At 31.0% G+C, this 23570-nt stretch overlaps 1 protein-coding gene across 1 annotated transcript in view; it reads left to right on the top strand.

Moving 5' to 3' along the window:
* The window catches only part of LOC111416297 (runt-related transcription factor 1-like), a 43547-nt gene that overhangs the window by 13858 nt on the left and 6119 nt on the right, over nt 1-23570 (top strand). The window contains exon 3 of the mRNA XM_023048272.2: nt 13915-14115. Coding sequence (XP_022904040.1) covers nt 13915-14115 — 201 coding nt within the window. The remainder of the gene's footprint in view (nt 1-13914; nt 14116-23570) is intronic.

Consider the following 23570-nt stretch of genomic DNA (forward strand, 5'->3'; position numbering starts at 1 on the left):
ATTATTGTTAAGACTGAAATTTGCTACAACTTTCGTTCTAACAATTTATTTGTAAAATGCTCCAATTCCCAAATGGTACCATTAAGAGCTTGTCAAACAACGAAATTTCTTAAATTTTCATAATTTTGTATTTTTCTCACTATTGAGGCATCTAACAGCAAAAATGCAAGAGAGCAATATTGTTAAGAATAAAATTTACTACAACTTTCATTCTAACAGTTTTTTTGTAAAATGCTCCAATTCCTAAATGGTACCATTAAGAACTTGTCAAATAACGAAATTTCTTAAATTTTCATATTTTTGTATTTTTCTCACTATTGACGCATCTAAGAGCAAAAGTGCAAGAAAATAATATTGTTAAGAATAAAATTTACTACAAATTTCATTCTAACAGTTTTTTTGTAAAATGCTCCAATTCCCAAATGGTACCATTAAGAACTTGTCAAATAACGAAATTTCTAAAATTTTCATATTTTTGTATTTTTCTCACTATTGACGCATCTAAGAGTAAAATTGCAAGAGAACAATATTGTTAAGAATGTAATTTGCAACAACTTTTGTTCTAACAATCTTTTTTTAAAGTGCTCCAATTCCCAAATGGTACCATTAAGAACTTGTCAAATAACGAAATTTCTTAAATTTTCATATTTTTGTATTTTTCTCACTATTGACGCATCTAACAGCAAAAATGCAAGAGAGCAATATTGTTAAGAATAAAATTTACTACAACTTTCATTCTAACAGTTTTTTTGTAAAATGCTCTAATTTCCAAGTGATACCATTAACCCATTTAGTCCCAATGGTGTGAAAACGCACCAGCGTATTTAAAATTATTTTTCAGCCATACATTACCAGATTCCAAGGTGCTAGTTGCACGATAACACTATAAGGTTGTTAGGCTATACATATCAAAATATTTCATAATTCTTGCTATTTAAGCTATATTTGCATCAATTCTTTTCTATTGGACATTTTTGTTCAAAATATATAATACCACAATTTTAGTTGGTATTTGTTAGTATTATGTTGCATTAGTATTATTATTTATTTACGGCTAATTTATTACTTAGTTAATAAATGATAACCAACATTTTTGTGTATTGTTCATTTATCTTACCATTTATCTCATATCGCAAAAACAATTTTTTCTTTTAAACAGCTGTGTACATTTTTATATTTTTCATTCCATACTATCTTAAGGAAAATTATAAAAAATCGATTTTTTTTAACATAAAGCATCGTGGGACTAAATGGGTTAATAACTTGTCAAACAACGAAATTTCTTAAATTTCCATATTTTTGTATTTTTCTCACTATTGACGTATCTAAGAGCAAAAGTGCAAGAGAACAATATTGTTAAGAATGAAATTTGCTACAACTATTGTTCTAAAAGTATTTTAGTAACATGCACCAATTCCTAAATGGTACCATTAAGAACTTATCAAAAAACGAAATTTCTAAAATTTTCATATTTTTGTATTTTTCTCACTATTGACGCATCTAAGAGTAAAATTGCAAGAGAACAATATTGTTAAGAATGTAATTTGCAACAACTTTCGTTCTAACAATTTTTTTGTAGAATGCTCCAATTCCCGTGTCATATACCATTATCAACTTGTCAAACAACGAAATTTCTTAAATTTTCATATTTTTGTATTTTTCTCACTATTGACGCATCTAACAGCAAAAATGTAAGAGAGCAATATTGTTAAGAATAAAATTTACTACAACTTTCATTCTAACAGTTTTTTTGTAAAATGCTCCAATTCCTAAATGGTACCATTAAGAACGTGTCAAATAACGAAATTTCTAAAATTTTCATATTTTTGTATTTTTCTTACTATTGACGCATCTAACAGCAAAAATGCAAGAGAGCATTATTGTTAAGAATGAAATTTGCTACAACTTTCGTTCTAACAATCTTTTTGTAAAGTGCTCCAATTCCCAAATGGTACCATTAAGAACTTGTCAAACAACGAAATTTCTTAAATTTTCATATTTTTGTATTTATCTCACTATTGACGTATCTAAGAGTAAAAGTGCAAGAGAGCAATATTGTCAAGAATGAAATTTGTTACAACTTTTGTTCTAAAAGTTTTTTAGTTACATGCTCCAATTCCCACTTGGTACCATTAAGTACTGGTCAAATAACGAAATTTCTTAAACGTTCATATTTTTGTATTTATCTCACTATTGACGCATCTAAGAGCAAAAATGCAAGAGAGCAGTATTGTTAAAAATGAAATTTGCTACAACTTTCGTTCTAGAAGTTTTCTAGTAACATTCTCCAATTCCCAAGTGATACCATTAACAACTTTTAATACAACAATTTTCATATTTTTATATTTTTCTCACTATTGACGCATCTAAGAGCAAAAATGCAAAAGAACAATACTGTTAAGAATGAAATTTGCTACAACTTTCGTTGTAAAAGTTTTTTTGTAAAATGCTCCAATTCCCAAATGGCACCATTAAGGACTTGTCAAACAACAAAATTTCTTAAATTTTCAGATTTTTGTATTTTTCTCAATAGTGACGCATCTAAGAGCAAAAGTGCAAGAGAGCAATATTGTTAAGAATGAAATTTGCTACAACTTTCGTTGTAAAAGTTTTTTAGTAACATGCTCCGATTCCCAAATGGTACCATTAAGAACTTGTCAAACAACGAAATTTCTTAAATTTTCATATTTTTGTATTTTTCTCACTATTGACGCATCTAACAACAAAAATTCAAGAGAGCAATATTGTTAAGAATATAATTTGCTACAACTTTCGTTCTAATAATTTTTTTGTAAAATGCTCCAATCCCCAAATAGTACCATTAAGATCTTGTTAAATAACGAAATTTCTTAAATTTTCTTATTTTTGTATTTTTCTCACTATTGACGCATCTGAGAGCAAAAGTGCAAGAGAACAATATTGTTAAGAATGTAATTTGCTACAACTTTCGTTCTAACAATTTTCTCGTAGAATGCTCCAATCCCCAAATAGTACCATTAAGAACTTGTTAAACAACGAAATTTCTTAAATTTTCTTATTTTTGTATTTTTCTCACTATTGACGCATCTGAGAGCAAAAATGCAAGAGAACAATATTGTTAAGAATGTAATTTGCTACAACTTTCGTTCTAACAATTTTCTCGAAGAATGCTCCAATCCCCAAATAGTACCATTAACAGCTTTTAATACAACGAAATTTCTAAAATTTTCATACTTTTGTATTTTTCTCACTATTGACGCATCTAAGAGCAAAAGTGCAAGAGAGCAATATTGTTAAGAATGAAATTTGCTACAACTTTCGTTGTAAAAGGTTTTTAGTAACATGCTCCGATTCCCAAATGGTACCATTAAGAACTTGTCAAACAACGAAATTTCTTAAATTTTCATATTTATGTATTTTTCTCATTATTGACGCATCTTAGAACAAAAATTCAAGAGAGCAATATTGTTAAGAATATAATTTGCTACAACTTTCGTTCTAATAATTTTTTTGTAAAATGCTCCAATCCCCAAATAGTACCATTAAGAACTTGTTAAACAACGAAATTTCTTAAATTTTCTTATTTTTGTATTTTTCTCACTATTGACGCATCTGAGAGCAAAAATGCAAGAGAACAATATTGTTAAGAATGTAATTTGCTACAACTTTCGTTCTAACAATTTTCTCGTAGAATGCTCCAATCCCCAAATAGTACCATTAACACTTTTAATACAACGAAATTTCTAAAATTTTCATACTTTTGTATTTTTCTCACTATTGACGCATCTAACAGCAAAAATGCAAGAGAGCAATATTGTTAAGAATAAAATTTGCTACTTCTTTTGTTCTAAAAGTTTCTCAGTAACATGCTTCAATTCCCGAGTGATACCATTACCAACGAAATTTCTTAAATTTTCATATTTTTATATTTTTCTCACTATTGATGCATCTAACAGCAAAAACGCAAGAGAGCAATATTGTTAAGAATGAAATTTGCTACAATTTTCATTCTAACAATTTTTTTGTAAAATACTCCAATTCTCAAATGGCACCATTAAGTACTGGTCAAACAACGAAATTTCTTAAACTTTCATATTTTTGTATTTACCTCACTATTGACGCATCTAAGGGCAAAAACGCAAGAGAGCAATATTGTTAAGAATGAAATTTGCTACAACTTTTGTTCTAAAAGTTTTTTAGTAACATGCACCAAATTTCTTAAATGCTCATATTTGAACTTTAACTGTTCAGCGACGGGTTACATGAAATTGTAGAAGACTAAGAACTTAACTTTCACTACAATTTGGAGATTTTAACATCACGTATCTATATAATCATTTTCGAACAATCCACGACAATCGCGTCAAAACATGTTTTATTAAAAATATCGAAAAGAGAAAAAGAATTTTAAAATTAATAAAATGATTTAGATTGAAACGTGGACATGATTTTGTCGAAATGCCTTTTTGCGAAGATTAACGTCCATAAATTTTATAGGTTAAAAACTAGACGCGCGTCCGGTCACTTTTGTATTTATCGCGGGGTCGCACGCACACGGCAGCGTGTTTTTAGTTATAACACGGTGCGGGGGAGAACGGCCGCGTCACAGGCTGCCCTGCCAATAAATAAAATTAATCCGGCTAAAGCGAAATATGATATATAAATTTAAACAATATTTTGTGAGAGCCCGGGAAATTCGGCCATCCCTCGCGTCAATAAATCACGGCGAGATCAATCAAACACGACCCATAATATCGAATAAATAGTTCCAGTCGGTGATTTTCGAATATCGGCACGCCGGCGCATAGTTTTATCCCTATTTTATCAGTTGGTAATGCTGGGAAATACGAGCGATGCCGTCGGGGCGCAAAACGGCCGCCGAACGCGCGGACTCGCGATAAATCACGGATTTAAAGTATCGCGCCAGCATAATTCACAGATTACCAGATGCTGAAATTCGCACTGCAAATAACTTAGGCCGGCTCCGTCTATTTACCCATCTCTTCAGGGCTACTGACGAACCCCAGCTTCTATATCCATCTCTATGTTATAGGTATACGTTTGCGAAACGTTACATTTCAACGTTACTGTTGTCTTAATTATTAGTAAGATTTATTACTTGATTTATTCATCAATCTTCAATAAATATAAAGGGGGAGTTGTTTTAATAATAAACGTTAAAGAGGGGCAAAAAGTTTCTTTGGGAAATTGAGTAGAATCGACTTCATCATTTTTGAAAATATATATCCATAAATTAAGCTGTGGAAAATTTGATTTCGACTGAATCGTTCTTGAGGTCGTTCTTGTTTGACTTTATATTTTTTAAAAAAGTGTACAAGAAACGATTTCGCCTCAAATTGCCGAGGTCGCTTGCGGGCGAGGCGTTAGAATTCTTTAAAACTGACGATTTCGTGTTGATATATCAAATGCAGCGCCTCGCCTACAAGCGACCTTGGCGATTTGAAGGTATATATATTCTTATAAGACTTTGTATCTTTACCAAGATATATAAGGAACGATTTTGCCTCCAATCGCCGAGAATTCATCAAATTTTCATATTTTTACATTTTTGTCAATGTTAATATTGTTAAGAATGTAATTTGCTACAACTTTCGTTCTAACAATTTTTTTGTAAAATTCTTCAAAACCCAAATTTTACCACCATTAAGAACTTGTCAAACAACGAAATTTATAAAATTTTCACATTTTTGTATTTTTCTCACTATTGACGCATCTAAGAGCAAAAATGCAAGAGAACAATATTGTTAAGAATGTAATTTGCTACAACTTTCGCTCTAACCATTTTTTTGTAAAATGCTCCAATTCCCAAATGGCACCATTAAGAACTTGTCAAACAACGAAATTTCTTAAATTTTCATATTTTTGTATTTATCTCACTATTGACGTATCTAAGAGCAAAAGTGCAAGAGAACAATATTGTTAAGAATGAAATTTGCTACAACTTTCGTTGTAATAGTTTTTTTGTACCATGCTCCAATTCCCACGTGGTACCATTAAGTACTGGTCAAACAACGAAATTTCTTAAATTTTCATATTTTTGTATTTATCTCACTATTGACGTATCCAAGAGCAAAAGTGCAAGAGAGCAATATTGTTAAGAATGAAATTTGCTACAACTTTCGTTCTATTAGTTTTTTTGTAACATGCTCTAATTCCCACGTGGTACCATTAAGTACTGGTCAAACAACGAAACTTCTTAAACTTTCATATTTTTGTATTTATCTCACTATTGACGCATCTAAGAGCAAAAATGCAAGAGAGCAATAGTGTTAAGAATAAAATTTGCTACAACTTTCGTTTTAAATTTTTTTTTGTAAAATGCTCCAATTCCCAAATGGCACCATTAAGAACTTGTCAAACAACGAAATTTATACAATTTTCATATTTTTGTATTTTTCTCATTATTGACGCATCTAAGAGCAAAAGTGCAAGAGAACAATATTGTTAAGAATGTAATTTGCTACAACTTTCGTTCTAACATTTTTTTTTTAAAATGCTTCAATTCCCAAATGGTACCATTAAGTGCTGGTCAAACAACGAAATTTCTTAAACTTTCATATTTTTGTATTTATCTCACTATTGACGCATCTAAGAGCAAAAATGCAAGAGAGCAGTAGTGTTAAGAATAAAATTTGCTACACTTTCGTTTTAAAATTTCTTTTGTAAAATGCTCCAATTCCCAAATGACACCATTAAGAACTTGTCAAACAACGAAATTTATACAATTTTCATATTTTTGTATTTTTCTCATTATTGACGCATCTAAGAGCAAAAATGCAAGAGAATAATATTGTTAAGAATGTAATTTGCTACAACTTTCGTTCTAACAATTTTTTTTTAAATGCTTCAATTCCCAAATGGTACCATTAAGTACTGGTCAAACAACGAAATTTCTTAAACTTTCATATTTTTGTATTTATCTCACTATTGACGCATCTAAGAGCAATAGTGCAAGAGAGCAGTATTGTTAAGAATATAATTTGCTACAATTTTCATTCTAACATTTTTTTTGTAACAAGCTTCAATTCCCACTAGGTGCCATTAAGTACTAGTCAAACAACGAAATTTCTTAAATTTTCATATTTTTGTATTTTTCTCACTATTGACGCATCTAAGAGCAAAAATGCTAGAGAACAATAGTGTTAAGAATGCAATTTGCTACAACTTTCGTTCTAACAATTTTTTTGTAATATGCTTCAATTACCAAATGGCACCATTAAGAACTTGTTAAACAACGAAATTTCTTAAACTTTCATATTTTTGTATTTATCTCACTATTGACGCATCTAAGAGCAAAAATGCAAAAGAACAATATTGTTAAGAATGTAATTTGCTACAACTTTCGTACTAATAATTTTTTTGTAAAATGCTCCAATTCTCAAATGGCACCATTAAGAACTTGTCAAACAACGATATTTCTAAAATTTTCATATTTTTGTATTTTTCTCACTATTGACGCATCTAAGAGCAAAAATGCTAGAGAACAATAGTGTTAAGAATGTAATTTGCTACAACTTTCGTTCTAACAATTTTTTTGTAAAATGCTCCAATTCCCAAATGGCACCATTAAGAACTTGTCAAACAACGACTTTTCTACAATTTTCATATTTTTGTATTTATCTCACTATTGACGCATCTAAGAGCAAAAATGCAAGAGAGCAATAGTGTTAAGAATAAAATTGTCTACAACTTCCGTTTTAAATTTTTTTTTGTAAAATGCTCCAATTCCCAAATGGCACCATTAAGAACTTGTCAAACAACGAAATTTATACAATTTTCATATTTTTGTATTTTTCTCATTATTGACGCATCTAAGAGCAAAAGTGCAAGAGAACAATATTGTTAAGAATGTAATTTGCTACAACTTTCGTTCTAACATTTTTTTTTTAAAATGCTTCAATTCCCAAATGGTACCATTAAGTGCTGGTCAAACAACGAAATTTCTTAAACTTTCATATTTTTGTATTTATCTCACTATTGACGCATCTAAGAGCAAAAATGCAAGAGAGCAGTAGTGTTAAGAATAAAATTTGCTACACTTTCGTTTTAAAATTTCTTTTGTAAAATGCTCCAATTCCCAAATGACACCATTAAGAACTTGTCAAACAACGAAATTTATACAATTTTCATATTTTTGTATTTTTCTCATTATTGACGCATCTAAGAGCAAAAATGCAAGAGAATAATATTGTTAAGAATGTAATTTGCTACAACTTTCGTTCTAACAATTTTTTTTTAAATGCTTCAATTCCCAAATGGTACCATTAAGTACTGGTCAAACAACGAAATTTCTTAAACTTTCATATTTTTGTATTTATCTCACTATTGACGCATCTAAGAGCAATAGTGCAAGAGAGCAGTATTGTTAAGAATATAATTTGCTACAATTTTCATTCTAACATTTTTTTTGTAACAAGCTTCAATTCCCACTAGGTGCCATTAAGTACTGGTCAAACAACGAAATTTCTTAAATTTTCATATTTTTGTATTTTTCTCACTATTGACGCATCTAAGAGCAAAAATGCTAGAGAACAATAGTGTTAAGAATGCAATTTGCTACAACTTTCGTTCTAACAATTTTTTTGTAATATGCTCCAATTCCCAAATGGCACCATTAAGAACTTGTCAAACAACGACATTTCTAAAATTTTCATATTTTTGTATATTTTTCACTATTGACGCATCTAAGAGCAAAAATGCAAGAGAACAATATTGTTAAGAATGTAATTTGCGACAACTTTCGTTCTAACAATTTTTTTGTAAAATGCTCCAATTCCCAAATGGCACGATTAAGAGCTTGTCAAACAACGACATTTCTTAAATTTTCATATTTTTGTATTTTTCTCACTATTGACGCATCTTAGAGCAAAAGTGCAAGAGAGCAATATTGTTAAGAATGTAATTTGCCACAACTTTCGTTGTAATAGTTTTTTTGTAACATGCTCCAATTCCCACGTGGTACCATTAAGTACTTAAAGTACTTAATTAAATTAATAAATATAAAAAGAAAAAATACAACCTCCTTAACGATCAAATAGATCTTAATTTTACACCCCTATTCAAATGTTTAAAAGATTTTTGAAACGGCGAATTGCTAAATTCCTTTCTTCTCAAACCCGTTCTTTGAAAAACGCATTTCATAACTTGTATTATTGTATTGAGTTCTTTATTCATGTTTCATGTCTCGTGTCGAGTGTTGTCTTTTTCGAGAAAATATTTTAAATTTGTTAGTTACGTGTGAAATTTTATCTCTAATGACCAAACAGATGTTTCCAATTTTAAATTAGTTTTATTCTTGACCGTAAAGTTTGAATAATTATATATTTTATCCGATTTTTATTTTTTACTAGTTTTAATTACTCTCATTTAAACAGGATTTTTTGTAATTCAATTAAATTGTAGATTCGGCTGATGATGACCTAATATAGTGTCGAAACCGGTACCGAGGAAATTTAAAATAAACGCGAGAAACTCTAGTTTAAAAAACATTATTGTTTTATTTTAATAATATTAAGTACTTGTCAAACAACGATATTTCTTATATTTTTTTATATTTTTCTCATTATTGACGCATATAAGAGCAAAAATGCAAGAGAGCAATATTGTTAAGAATTAAATTTGCTACAACTCTTGTTCTAAAAGTTTCTTAGTAACATGCTTCAATTCCCGAGTGATACCATTGACAACGAAATTTCTTAAATTTCCATATTTTTGTATTTTTCTCACTAATGACGCATCTAAGAACAAAAGTACAAGAGAACAATATTGTTAAGAATGTAATTTGCGACAACTTTCGTTCTAACAATTTTTTTGAAAAATGCTCCAATTCCAAAATGGTACCATTAAGAACTTGTCAAACAACGAAATTTCTTAAATTTTCATATTTTTGTATTTTTCTCACTATTGACGCATCTAAGAACAAAAGTGCAAGAGAGCAATATTGTTAAGAATGAAGTTTGCTACAACTTTCGTTCTAATAGTTTTTTTGTAATATGCTCCAATTTCCACTTGGTACCATTAAGTACTGGTCAAGCAACAAAATTTCTTAAATTTTCATATTTTTGTATTTTTCTCACTATTGACGCATCTAAGAGCAAAAGTGCAAGAGAACAATATTGTTAAGAATGAAGTTTGCTACAACTTTTGTTCTAATAGTTTTTTGTAACATGCTCCAATTCCCACTTGGTACCATTAAGTACTGGTCAAGCAACGAAATTTCTTAAATTTTCATATTTTTGTATTTTTCTCACTATTGACGCATCTAAGAGCAAAAATGCAAGAGAACAATATTGTTAAGAATGTAATTTGCTACAACTTTCGTTCTAACAGTTTGCTTGTAAAATGCTCCAATTCCCAAATGGTACCATTAAGCACTTGTCAAACAACGAAATTTCTTAAATATGCATATTTTTGTATTTTTCTCACTAGTGACGCATCTAAAAGCAAAAATGCAAGAGAGCAATGTTGTTAGGAATGAAATTTGCTACAACTTTCGTTCTAACAGTTTGCTTGTAAAATGCTCCAATTCAGAAATGGTACCATTAAGCACTTGTCAAACAACGAAATTTCTTAAATTTTCATATTTTTGTATTTTTCTCGCTATTGACGCATCTAAGAACAAAAGTGCAAGAGAGCAATATTGTTAAGAATGAAGTTTGCTACAACTTTCGTTCTAATAGTTTTCTTGTAATATGCTCCAATTTCCACTTGGTACCATTAAGTACTGGTCAAGCAACAAAATTTCTTATAATTTTCATATTTTTGTATTTTTCTCACTATTGACGCATCTAAGAGCAAAAGTGCAAGAGAACAATATTGTTAAGAATGAAGTTTGCTACAACTTTTGTTCTAATAGTTTTTTGTAACATGCTCCAATTCCCACTTGGTATCATTAAGTACTGGTCAAGCAACGAAATTTCTTAAATTTTCATATTTTTGTATTTTTCTCACTATTGACGCATCTAAGAGCAAAAATGCAAGAGAACAATATTGTTAAGAATGTAATTTGCTACAACTTTCGTTCTAACAGTTTGCTTGTAAAATGCTCCAATTCCCAAATGGTACCATTAAGCACTTGTCAAACAACGAAATTTCTTAAATTTGCATATTTTTGTATTTTTCTCACTAGTGACGCATCTAAAAACAAAAATGCAAGAGAGCAATGTTGTTAGGAATGAAATTTGCTACAACTTTCGTTCTAACAGTTTGCTTGTAAAATGCTCCAATTCAGAAATGGTACCATTAAGCACTTGTCAAACAACGAAATTTCTTAAATTTGCATATTTTTGTATTTTTCTCACTAGTGACGCATCTAAAAGCAAAAATGCAAGAGAGCAATATTGTTAGGAATGAAATTTGCTACAACTTTCGTTCTAACAGTTTGCATGTAAAATGCTCCAATTCCCAAATGGTACCATTAAGCACTTGTCAAACAACGAAATTTCTTAAATTTGCATATTTTTGTATTTTTCTCACTATTGACGCATCTAAAAGCAAAAATGCAAGAGAGCAATATTGTTAGGAATGAAATTTGCTACAACTTTCGTTCTAACGGTTTGCTTGTAAAATGCTCCAATTCCAAAATGGTACCATTAAGAACTTGTCCAACAACGAAATTTCTTAAATTTTCATATTTTTGTATTTTTCTCACTATTGACGCATCTAAGAACAAAAGTGCAAGAGAGCAATATTGTTAAGAATGAAATTTGCTACAACTTTTGTTTTAACAATTTTTTCGTAAAATGCTCGAATTCCCAAATGGTACCATTAAGCACTTGTCAAACAACGAAATTTCTTAAATTTGCATATTTTTGTATTTTTCTCACTATTGACGTATCTAAAAGCAAAAATGCAAGAGAGCAATATTGTTAAGAATGAAATTTGCTACAACTTTTGTTTTAACAATATTTTCGTAAAATGCTCCAATTCCCAAATGGTACCATTAAGCACTTGTCAAACAACGAAATTTCTTAAATTTGCATATTTTTGTATTTTTCTCACTAGTGACGCATCTAAAAGCAAAAATGCAAGAGAGCAATATTGTTAGGAATGAAATTTGCTACAACTTTCGTTCTAACAGTTTGCATGTAAAATGCTCCAATTCCCAAATGGTACCATTAAGCACTTGTCAAACAACGAAATTTCTTAAATTTGCATATTTTTGTATTTTTCTCACTATTGACGCATCTAAAAGCAAAAATGCAAGAGAGCAATATTGTTAGGAATGAAATTTGCTACAACTTTCGTTCTAACGGTTTGCTTGTAAAATGCTCCAATTCCAAAATGGTACCATTAAGAACTTGTCAAACAACGAAATTTCTTAAATTTTCATATTTTTGTATTTTTCTCACTATTGACGCATCTAAGAACAAAAGTGCAAGAGAGCAATATTGTTAAGAATGAAGTTTGCTACAACTTTCGTTCTAATAGTTTTTTTGTAACATGCTCCAATTCCCACTTGGTACCATTAAGTACTGGTCAAGCAACGAAATTTCTTAAATTTTCATATTTTTGTATTTTTCTCACTATTGACGCATCTAAGAACAAAAGTGCAAGAGAACAATATTGTTAAGAATGAAGTTTGCTACAACTTTTGTTCTAATAGTTTTTTGTAACATGCTCCAATTCCCACTTGGTACCATTAAGTACTGGTCAAGCAACGAAATTTCTTAAATTTGCATATTTTTGTATTTTTCTCACTAGTGACGCATATAAGAGCAAAAATGCAAGAGAGCAATATTGTTAAGAATAAAATTTGCTACATCTTTCGTTCTAAAAGTTTTTTAGTAACATGCTCCGATTCCCAAGTGATACCATTAACAACGAAATTTCTTAAATTTTCATATTTTTGACAGATTTAGAGAATTCTAGCGTATCGCCCGCAAGCGACCTCGGCAATTTGAGGCGAAATTATCTTTGTAAATATACAAAGTAATATAAGAAGACATTTACCCGCAAACTGCAAAAATGTCTTTTTATTACTTTACGAAATTGAGTTGGATCGACTTCATCATTTCTGAAAAAATATGTCCATAAATTAACTTGTGGAAAATTTGATTTCGACCGAATCGTACGGTTTTTTGGATTATGGGGGCAAAGCTCCTGAATTTTAACCTGATCGTTGACCGTAAAAAACGCGTTTCGCGTGTTTTAATGTGCTACAAACATAATTTTGTGGCTCCCCGATTCGAAATGTGCCCCGAAAGGGGCGTAAAGTGAAAATTCGCTCCGATTGCGTGCCAAAATATTAATGACGCTTATTTTCCATCCCCTGTATGTGGAGTTGTAACACTTCAAAAATTATTCCAACCCGAATTTCTTAAAAAATAACAAAGTAATCTTTTGTGACCTAAAAACAATTTAATATAATGTATATTTTTTAAATTTTGCTGATCAATCAAAATACGTTCCTGACAATGTTATTTGTAAATAAATACACTCACTGGAGCCCATTTTCGATGTGGCATCGAGTTTTTGAAGCTGCCGAGCGTTTTCGGTTTTGTTTTCGGCCGAAATTAAATAAAAACTATGCTTCTCTTTTTCACTTGCGGACTGCGTTTATTGGATTTTTTGCCCATTCGACATTTGAAGTATTAAAATAAAAATGCAATCATCTACCGATAGGTTTTTTCCCCTTTTTGTTCCGATGTAATTTTAACCTCATATACATTTCCGAACACGCCGCGATATTATACCATTTTTACGTGTTCCTTTTTTAAAAATTAATTATATTTTTAATTTTTTTAAACTTCTCATTTACAAAACGCTCAACTTTTATGAACCGTTAAGTTTGTCTGGCGCCAGAAACATCGGTCGATGTTTGCATTATTCAACGATTCTTGCGAGAAAATATTCAAGTCATCTTTATTTTTATGATGCACCAAAAATCATCAATCATTTTTTTTAACGTTTCAGGAAAAAGCTTTACATTAACAATAATTGTTTCAACTTCACCTCCTCAAGTTGCAACCTATAGCAAAGCGATTAAAGTAACTGTTGATGGTCCTAGAGAACCAAGATCTAAAACAAGACAACAAGGATTTCATCATTTCCCATTTGGCCCAAGACCTTTCGCCCCAGATCCTTTAACAGGAGCTTTACCATTTAAATTAACCGGTAAGTAACTTATTCAATAAATGTATTTTTGTATATGTTTTATTATTAACTCACACACATCTCAACAACATGTTAAGACTTGTAAATTTCATGTTCTATCAGTAACAGAGAGAGCTAAAATTTTAAAATCCCTCAAGCAGTGTTTTGCACTTTAGGCTGGGAAGCGGCTGGACTCCCTAGCTTCTAGACGACGATCTAAATCATAAATCAGAATAGAATGATTGGCTTCCAGGAGAAGGGCAGGAGAACTTCAAAGAATTAAAAATTGGAAAGAAGGAATTAACTCAAAGATATACAAATCATCTCCAGGTCTTGATAGGTTTTTGATAAAATTTCTATAAAAGCTAAATGAGAGACTTCAGAAACACTGCTAAGAGATTTCTTAAATTTTCATATTCTTGTATTTTTCTCACTAGTGACGCATCTAAGACCAAAAGTGCAAAAGAACAATATTGTTAAGAATGTAATTTGCGACAACTTTCGTTTTAAAATTTTTTTTGTAACATGCTCCAATTCCCACGTGGTACCATTAAGAACTTGTCAAACAACAAAATTTCTTAAATTTTCATATTTTGATATTTTTCTCACTATTGACGCATCTAAGAGCAAAAATGCAAGAGAGCAATATTGTTAAGAATGTAATTTGCGACAACTTTCGTTCTAATAATTTTTTTGTAAAATGCTCCAATCCCCAAATGGTACCATTAAGCACTTGTCAAACAACGAAATTTCTTAAATTTTCATATTTTTGTATTTTTCTCACTATTGACGCATCTAAGAACAAAAGTGCAAGAGAGCAATAGTGTTAAGAATGTAATTTGCTACAACTTTCGTTCCAATAGTTTTTTTGTAACATGCTCCAATTCCCTCGTGGTACCATTAAGGATTTGTTAAGAAACGAAATTTCTAAAATTTTCATACTTTTATATTTTTCTCACTATTGACGCATCTAAGAGCAAAAGTGCAAGAGAACAATATTGTTAAGAATGTAATTTGCTACAACTTTCGTTGTAACAATTTTGTTGTAAAATGCTCCAATTTCCAAATGGTACCATTAAGAACTTGTCAAACAACGAAATTTCTTAAATTTTCATATTTTGATATTTTTCTCACTATTGACGCATCTAAGAGCAAAAGTGCAAGAGAACAATATTGTAAAGAATGTAATTTGCGACAACTTTCGTTGTAACAATTTTTTTGTAAAATGCTCCTATTCCCAAATGGCACCATTAAGAACTTGTCAAACAACGAAATTTCTTAAATTTTCATATTTTGATATTTTTCTCACTATTGACGCATCTAACAGCAAAAGTGCAAGAGAACAATAGTGTTAAGAATGTAATTTGCTACAACTTTCGTTGTAATAATTTTTTTGTAAAATGCTCCAATCCCCAAATGGTACCATTAAGAACTTGTTAAACAACGAAATTTCTTAAATTTTCTTATTTTTGTATTTTTCTCACTATTGACGCATCTGAGAGCAAAAGTACAAGAGAACAATATTGTTAAGAATGTAATTTGCTACAACTTTTGCTCTAACAATTTTCTCGTAGAATGCTCCAATTCCCAAATGGTACCATTAAGAACTTGTCAAACAACGAAATTTCTTAAATTTTCATATTTTGATATTTTTCTCACTATTGACGCATCTAAGAGCAAAAGTGCAAGAGAACAATATTGTTAAGAATGTAATTTGCGACAACTTTCGTTGTAACAATTTTTTTGTAAAATGCTCCAATTCCCAAATGGCACCATTAAGAACTTGTCAAACAACGAAATTTCTTAAATTTTCACATTTTGATATTTTTCTCACTATTGACGCATCTAACAGCAAAAGTGCAAGAGAACAATAGTGTTAAGAATGTAATTTGCTACAACTTTCGTTGTAATAATTTTTTTGTAAAATGCTCCAATCCACAAATGGTACCATTAAGAACTTGTCAAACAACGAAATTTCTTAAATTTTCATATTTTTGTATTTTTCTCACTATTGACGCATCTAAGAGCAAAAGTGCGAGAGAACAATATTGTTAAGAATGTAATTTGCGACAACTTTCGTTGTAACAATTTTTTTGTAAAATGCTCCAATTCCCAAATGGTACCATTAAGAACTTGTTAAACAACGAAATTTCTTAAATTTTCTTATTTTTGTATTTTTCTCACTATTGACGCATCTAAGAACAAAAATTCAAGAGAGCAATATTGTTAAGAATATAATTTGCTACAACTTTCATTTTAATAATTTTTTTGTAAAATGGTCCAGTTCCAAAATGGTACCATTAAGAACTTGTTAAACAACGTAATTTCTTAAATTTTCTTATTTTTGTATTTTTCTCACTATTGACGCATCTAACAGTAAAAGTGCAAGAATAGAATATTGTTAAGAATGTAATTTGCTACAACTTTCGATGTAACAATTTTTTTGTAAAATGCTCCAATTTCCAAATGGTACCATTAAGAACTTGACAAACAACAAAATTTCTTAAATTTTCATATTCTTGTATTTTTCTCACTATTGACACATTTAAGAACAAAAATGCATGAGAGCAATAGTGTTAAGAATATAATTTGCTACAACTTTCGTTGTAACAATTTTTTTGTAAAATGCTCCAATTCCCAAATGGTACCATTAAGAACTTGTCAAACAACGAAATTTCTTAAATTTTCATATTATTGTATTTTTCTCACTAATGACGCATCTAACAGCAAAAATGCAAGAGAACAATATTGTTAAGAATGTAATTTGCGACAACTTTTGTTCTAACAATTTTTTTGTAACATGCTCTAATTCCAAAATGGTACCATTAAGAACTTGTCAAACAACGAAATTTCTTAAATTTTCATATTTTTGTATTTTTCTCACTATTGACGCATCTAAGAGCAAAAGTGCGAGAGAACAATATTGTTAAGAATGTAATTTGCGACAACTTTCGTTGTATCAATTTTTTTGTAAAATGCTCCAATTCCCAAATGGTACCATTAAGAACTTGTCAAACAACGAAATTTCTTAAATTTTCATATTTTTGTATTTTTCTCACTATTGACGCATCTAACAGCAAAAATGCAAGAGAACAATATTGTTGAGAATGTAATTTGCGACAACTTTTGTTCTAACAATTTTTTTGTAACATGCTCTAATTCCAAAATGGTACCATTAAGAACTTGTCAAACAACGAAATTTCTTAAATTTTCATATTTTTGTATTTTTCTCACTATTGACGCATCTAAGAGCAAAAGTGCGAGAGAACAATATTGTTAAGAATGTAATTTGCTACAACTTGCGTTCTAATAATTTTTTTGTAAAATGCTCCAATCCCCAAATAGTACCATTAAGAACTTGTTAAACAACGAAATTTCTTAAATTTTCTTATTTTTGTATTTTTCTCACTATTGACGCATCTAAGAGCAAAAGTGCAAGAGAGCAATATTGTTAAGAAAAAAATTTGCTACAATTTTCGTTCTAACAGTTTTTTTGTAACATGCTCCAATTTCCGAATGGCACCATTAACAACTTAAAAAAACAATAAATTCATCAAACTGTCATATTATTGTATTTACAAAGTACGGCTGCAGTGGAAAAAGTGTCCAAATCTATTCAAATCAACCCTATAGGAACATGACTTGGAAAGAACAAAATTTTAATAAAAAAATTTTTTTTGTTGATTAAAATTGAAAGAGAAAGAAAGCGTAAAAATTTATCGGTATCATTCGGTTGCAATTAAAGTAGCCTTATACACAGATAAGTCGCCGTTCCCCTTTTTTACGGAGGGTGCGAGAGGGTAAACATCCCCCATCCTACGGCAGTCGCGTAGGAAAAACTTCGTTAAGAAAATTCCTGTTAACAACGTCTCGGGATTTTTCCGGGATAGATTTTCCGAACCCTCGATTATCGACCTCGCGTCCCCGACAACGACGGGAGTTTACACCCCTTAATGAGGCCCACCCCCAAGACATTTATCTAAGAAAGGGTTTAGAACGAGCTCCTCGCGCTATTTATCAACTTAAACCCCTATTTCGAATTCACCTTTCAAGGGTATCACGTAATTTGCTTACTTTTTCTATTTAATTTTTTTTTTAAATGAAAAAAATAATTTATTTAAATGTTTTTTATTGATTTATTTATAGTTTTTGTTTCAATTCGGGTTATTTCGAAATAGATTCGTTTTAATAATCGCGACATCTATCGGGTGGGTGATGAGACCTCCCTACTTTCCATATGAATCGCTCTAGCGAGCGAGTTGGAAAACGTGTGAGGGAGGAAAGGGTTAAAACGCTTCATCGGTACGAGAGGGCACCGTTTTGATCAATATCTGGTGTTCATTTCAAAAAAATTTTGAGAGAAAATTGATAAAAACGAAATAGAATTTTCTTATTCTTCTTGTTTTATTAAGTTAGGCGGATGCCACACATAGAACGTGGTGTTGTGTTGAGGGGGCCCCTAACACCAGAGGTGGGAAGCTGTGTAATTGAGTTATAGTCGCGCCTTCTGTTGCCCTATGTGATGTCTGGGGAGAAGTCGGTCCCCGGTTTGCTCTCGCCCTTTCCTCTTTTCTTGGGTAAGGGTGGCACCGACTGCGATGACACGCGATGATCTATGGAGATATAGGGACTCGAAAAATCATTCTTTTGATCGGTTGACAAGTGTGTATACATTTTTTTTTTGGTGTTTGCCAGTTATGACAGGCAGCGTTGCTAACCCTACAGATTTATCGGTAGATCTACCATTATAAAAGACAGTTTATAAAAACGATAATTTAAACTAGAGGTGTTGCTACATAAAAGAGTTAAATAAAGACCACTTTTTCCTCTGTAAGTGTTCTATATTAAATGGTTAAAGAATAACCGGTGTCGAATGTTAAAAAATTTACCTCAAATGTACATATATGATATGATGAATTTTCATACATTGTCATTTCAAGATAGTCGCACATTTTACCGATACATGTATGTATAGTAAATTGTAAATGTTTTTTAAAACATCATATCAGGATTTGAGGTAAGTCTTTTAACATTCGACAGCGGTTATTCTTGTGTATTTTATGTATAGTTTGCATAGCTCGAGTTTTCATGGTTTTTGTTGTGGTTTTTTGTAGATATGATTGTGGTTAAGAGTAACAAAGTTGTTGACTGAAGATGCATTTTTTTGTAACATGCTCCATTTCCCGAGTGATACCATTAACAAGTATAGCTACGTAATTTCTTAAATTTGCATATTTTTGTATTTTTCTCACTATTGACGCATCTAAGAGCAAAAATGCAAGAGAGCAATATTGTTAAGAATGAAATTTGATACAACTATTGTTCTAAAAGTTTTTTAGTAACATGCTCCAATTCTCAAGTGATATACCATTAACTTGCTAAACAACGAAATTTCAAAAATTTTCAAATTATTGTATTTTTCTCACTATTAACGCATCTAACAGCAAAAATGCAAGAGAGCAATATTGTTCAGAATGAAATTTGCTACAACTTTTGTTCTAAAAGTTTTTTAGTAACATGTACCAATTCCCAAGTGATACCATTAACAACTTGCAAAACAACGAAATATCTTAAATTTTCATATTTTTGTATTTTTCTCACTAGTGACGCATCTAAGAGCAAAAATGTAAGAGAGCAATATTGTTAGGAATGAAATTTGCTATAACTTTCGTTCTAAAATTTAGCTTGTAAAATGCTTCAATTCCCAAATGGTACCATTAAGCACTTGTCAAACAACGAAATTTCTTAAATTTACACATTTTTGTATTTTTCTCACTATTGATGTATCGGAGAGCAAAAATGCAAGAGAGCAATATTGTTAGGAATGAAATTTACTATAACTTTCGTTCTAACAGTTTGCTTGTAAAATGCTCCAATACCCAAATGGTACCATTAAGAACTTGTCAAACAACGAAATTTCTTAAATTTACATATTTTTGTATTTTTCTCATTATTGACGCATCTAAGAGCAAAAATGCAAGAGAACAATATTGTTAGGAATGAAGTTTGCTACAACTTTCGTTCTAACAGTTTGCTTGTAAAATGTTCCAATTCCGAAATGGTACCATTAAGAACTTGTCAAACAACGAAATTTCCTAAATTTACATATTTTTGTATTTTTCTCACTATTGATGTATCGGAGAGCAAAAATGCAAGAGAGCAATATTGTTAGGAATGAAATTAGCTACAACTTTCGTTCTAACATCTAGCTTGTAAAATGCTTCAATTCCCAAATGGTACCATTAAGCACTTGTCAAACAACGAAAGTTCTTAAATTTACATATTTTTGTATTTTTCTCACTATTGATGTATCGGAGAGCAAAAGTACAAGAGAGCAAGATTGTTAGGAATGAAATTTGCTACAACTTTCATTCAAACAGTTTGCTAGTAAAATGCTCCAATTCCCAGATGGTATCATTAAGAACTTGTCAAACAACGAAATTTCTTAAATTTACATATTTTTGTATTTTTCTCACTATTGATGTATCGGAGAGCAAAAATGCAAGAGAGCAATATTGTTAGGAATGAAATTTACTACAATTTTCGTTCTAACAGTTTGCTTGTAAAATGCTCCAATTCCCAAATGGTACCATTAAGAACTTGTCAAACAACGAAATTTCTTAAATTTACATATTTTTGTATTTATCTCACTATTGATGTATGGGAGAGCAAAAATGCAAGAGAGCAATATTGTTAGGAATGAAATTTGCTACAACTTTCGTTCCAACAGTTTGCTTGTAAAATGCTCCAATTCCCAAATGGTACCATTAAGCACTTGTCAAACAACGAAATTTCTTAAATTTGCACATTTTTGTATTTTTCTCATTATTGACGCATCTAAGAGCAAAAATGCAAGAGAACAATATTGCTAGGAATGAAATTTGCTACAACTTTCGTTCTAACATTTACCTTGTAAAATGCTTCAATTCCCAAATGGTACCATTAAGCACTTATCAAGCAACCAAATTTCTTAAATTTGCATATTTTTGTATTTTTTTCACTAGTGACGCATCTAAAAGCAAAAATACAAGAGAGCAATATTGTTAGGAATGAAATTTGCTACAATTTTCGTTCTAACAGTTTGCTTGTGAAATGCTCCAATTCCCAAATGGTACCATTAAGAACTTGTCAAACAACGAAATTTCTTAAATTTACATATTTTTGTATTTATCTCACTATTGATGTATGGGAGAGCAAAAATGCAAGAGAGCAATATTGTTAGGAATGAAATTTGCTACAACTTTCGTTCCAACAGTTTGCTTGTAAAATGCTCCAATTCCCAAATGGTACCATTAAGAACTTGTCAAACACCGAAATTTCTTAAATTTACATATTTTTGAATTTTTTTCACTAGTGACGCTTCAAGGAGCAAAAATTGAAGAGAACAATATTGTTAGGAATGAAATTTGCTACAACTTTCATTGAAACAGTTTGCTTGTAAAATGCTCCAATTCCCAAATGGTACCATTAAGACCTTTTCAAACAACGAAATTTCTTAAATTTACATATTTTTGTATTTTTCTCACTATTGATGTATCGGAGAGCAAAAATGGAAGAGAGCAATATTGCTAGGAATGAAATTTGCTACAACTTTCGTTCTAACATTTAGCTTGTAAAATGCTTCAATTCCCAAATGGTACCATTAAGCACTTATCAAGCAACCAAATTTCTTAAATTTGCATATTTTTGTATTTTTTTCACTAGTGACGCATCTAAAAGCAAAAATACAAGAGAGCAATATTGTTAGGAATGAAATTTGCTACAACTTTCGTTCTAACAGTTTGCTTGTTAAATGTTCCAATTCACAAATGGTACCATTAAGCACTTGTCAAACAACGAAATTTCTTAAATTTGCACATTTTTGTATTTTTCTCATTATTGACGCATCTAAGAGCAAAAATGCAAGAGAACAATATTGTTTGGAATGAAATTTGTTACAACTTTCGTTCTAACAGTTTGCTTGTAAAATGCTCCAATTCCCAAATGGTACCATTGAGCACTTGTCAAACAACGAAATTTCTTAAATTTGCACATTTTTGTATTTTTCTCATTATTGACTCATCTAAGAGCAAAAATGCAAGAGAACAATATTGTTAGGAGTGAAATTTGCTACAACTTTCGTTCTAACATCTAGCTTGTAAAATGCTTCAATTCCCAAATGGTACCATTAAGCACTTATCAAGCAACAAAATTTCTTAAATTTGCATATTTTTGTATTTTTCTCACTAGTGACCCATCTAAGAGCAAAAATACAAGAGAGCAATATTGTTAGGAATGAAATTTGCTACAACTTTCGTTCTAACAGTTTGCTTGTAAAATGCTCCATTTCCCAAGTGGTACCATTAAGCAGTTGTCAAACAACGAAATTTCTTAAATTTACATATTTTTGTATTTTTCTCACTAGTAACGCATATAAGAGCAAAAGTGCAAGAGAGCAATATTATTAAGAATAAAGTTTGCTATAACTGTCGTTCTAAAAGTTTTTTAATAACATGCTCCAATTCACGAGTGATACCATTAACAATTTTTAATAGAACGAAATTTCTTAAATTTTTATATTTTTCTCATTATTGACGCATATAGGAGCAAATGTGCAAGAGAGCAATATTATTAAGAATAAAATTTGCTATAACTTTCGTTCTAAAAGTTTTTTAGTAACATGCTCCAATTTCCGAGTAATACCATTATATCTATTACCATTATATGATATTTATGGAGATAGGTAATGTGATTCTATCAAAGCGATCAAATTTCAGTTATACATCTCTTTAAACATGTATTTAGGGGGCGGGAAAGTTTTCGGATCTATCTTAGGTGATACATAAGTAAAATTCAATTTCGGCTTTGTTGTGCTTCACGTCCGGAGTGGAGATTCCACTTTCTTAATATATTCCGGAGGGTAACAAGCGTGAACCGCCAATCCCTTCTTCGTAGAAACTAGGTGTCTAATAAGTCAACGGACGGATGGAGTTCTAACCCGCGACACCGTCCTAATTCATAATGCAAAATACGGGTGAAACTACTTACTCCTAAATCGAGAATAAGGATTGAAAATTTCTAAGAATTCACCTGAACCCAACCCCCACCTCCGCGGTCCTCTAATTCCCCGTAACTAATGCCCGAGATATATCCGCGTCTTAGGAATGGTAGGCTGCACGTAACACCGCCATCATCGCAGGTTTAGCCTCCTGCTAACCCTTTCCCCAAAACCCACGGGCGCCCTCACTTTCCGCGCACCGCACTAACGAAGCACACGAGCCCTCTGCTAATGCATTCCCTGTGAGCTTTAGATGCCCCGGACCAGCTACTATAGTTAATACCCGACACCTCTTCGCCGAATTTCCTTACATCCCCTTTATTACGTGCACGGTAGGGGGGTTGTTTTGGTGACGAGGGTTGTGTTACGATCCGACATTAGGGTGTTTTAAACGAAAAATTAACCTTAGTTAGGTGAGAAAAATGACGCTTCCTAAAAC

The sequence above is a fragment of the Onthophagus taurus genome, chromosome 5, assembly GCF_036711975.1.
Source record: "Onthophagus taurus isolate NC chromosome 5, IU_Otau_3.0, whole genome shotgun sequence".
In the NCBI taxonomy this organism is placed as follows: domain Eukaryota; kingdom Metazoa; phylum Arthropoda; class Insecta; order Coleoptera; family Scarabaeidae; genus Onthophagus; species Onthophagus taurus.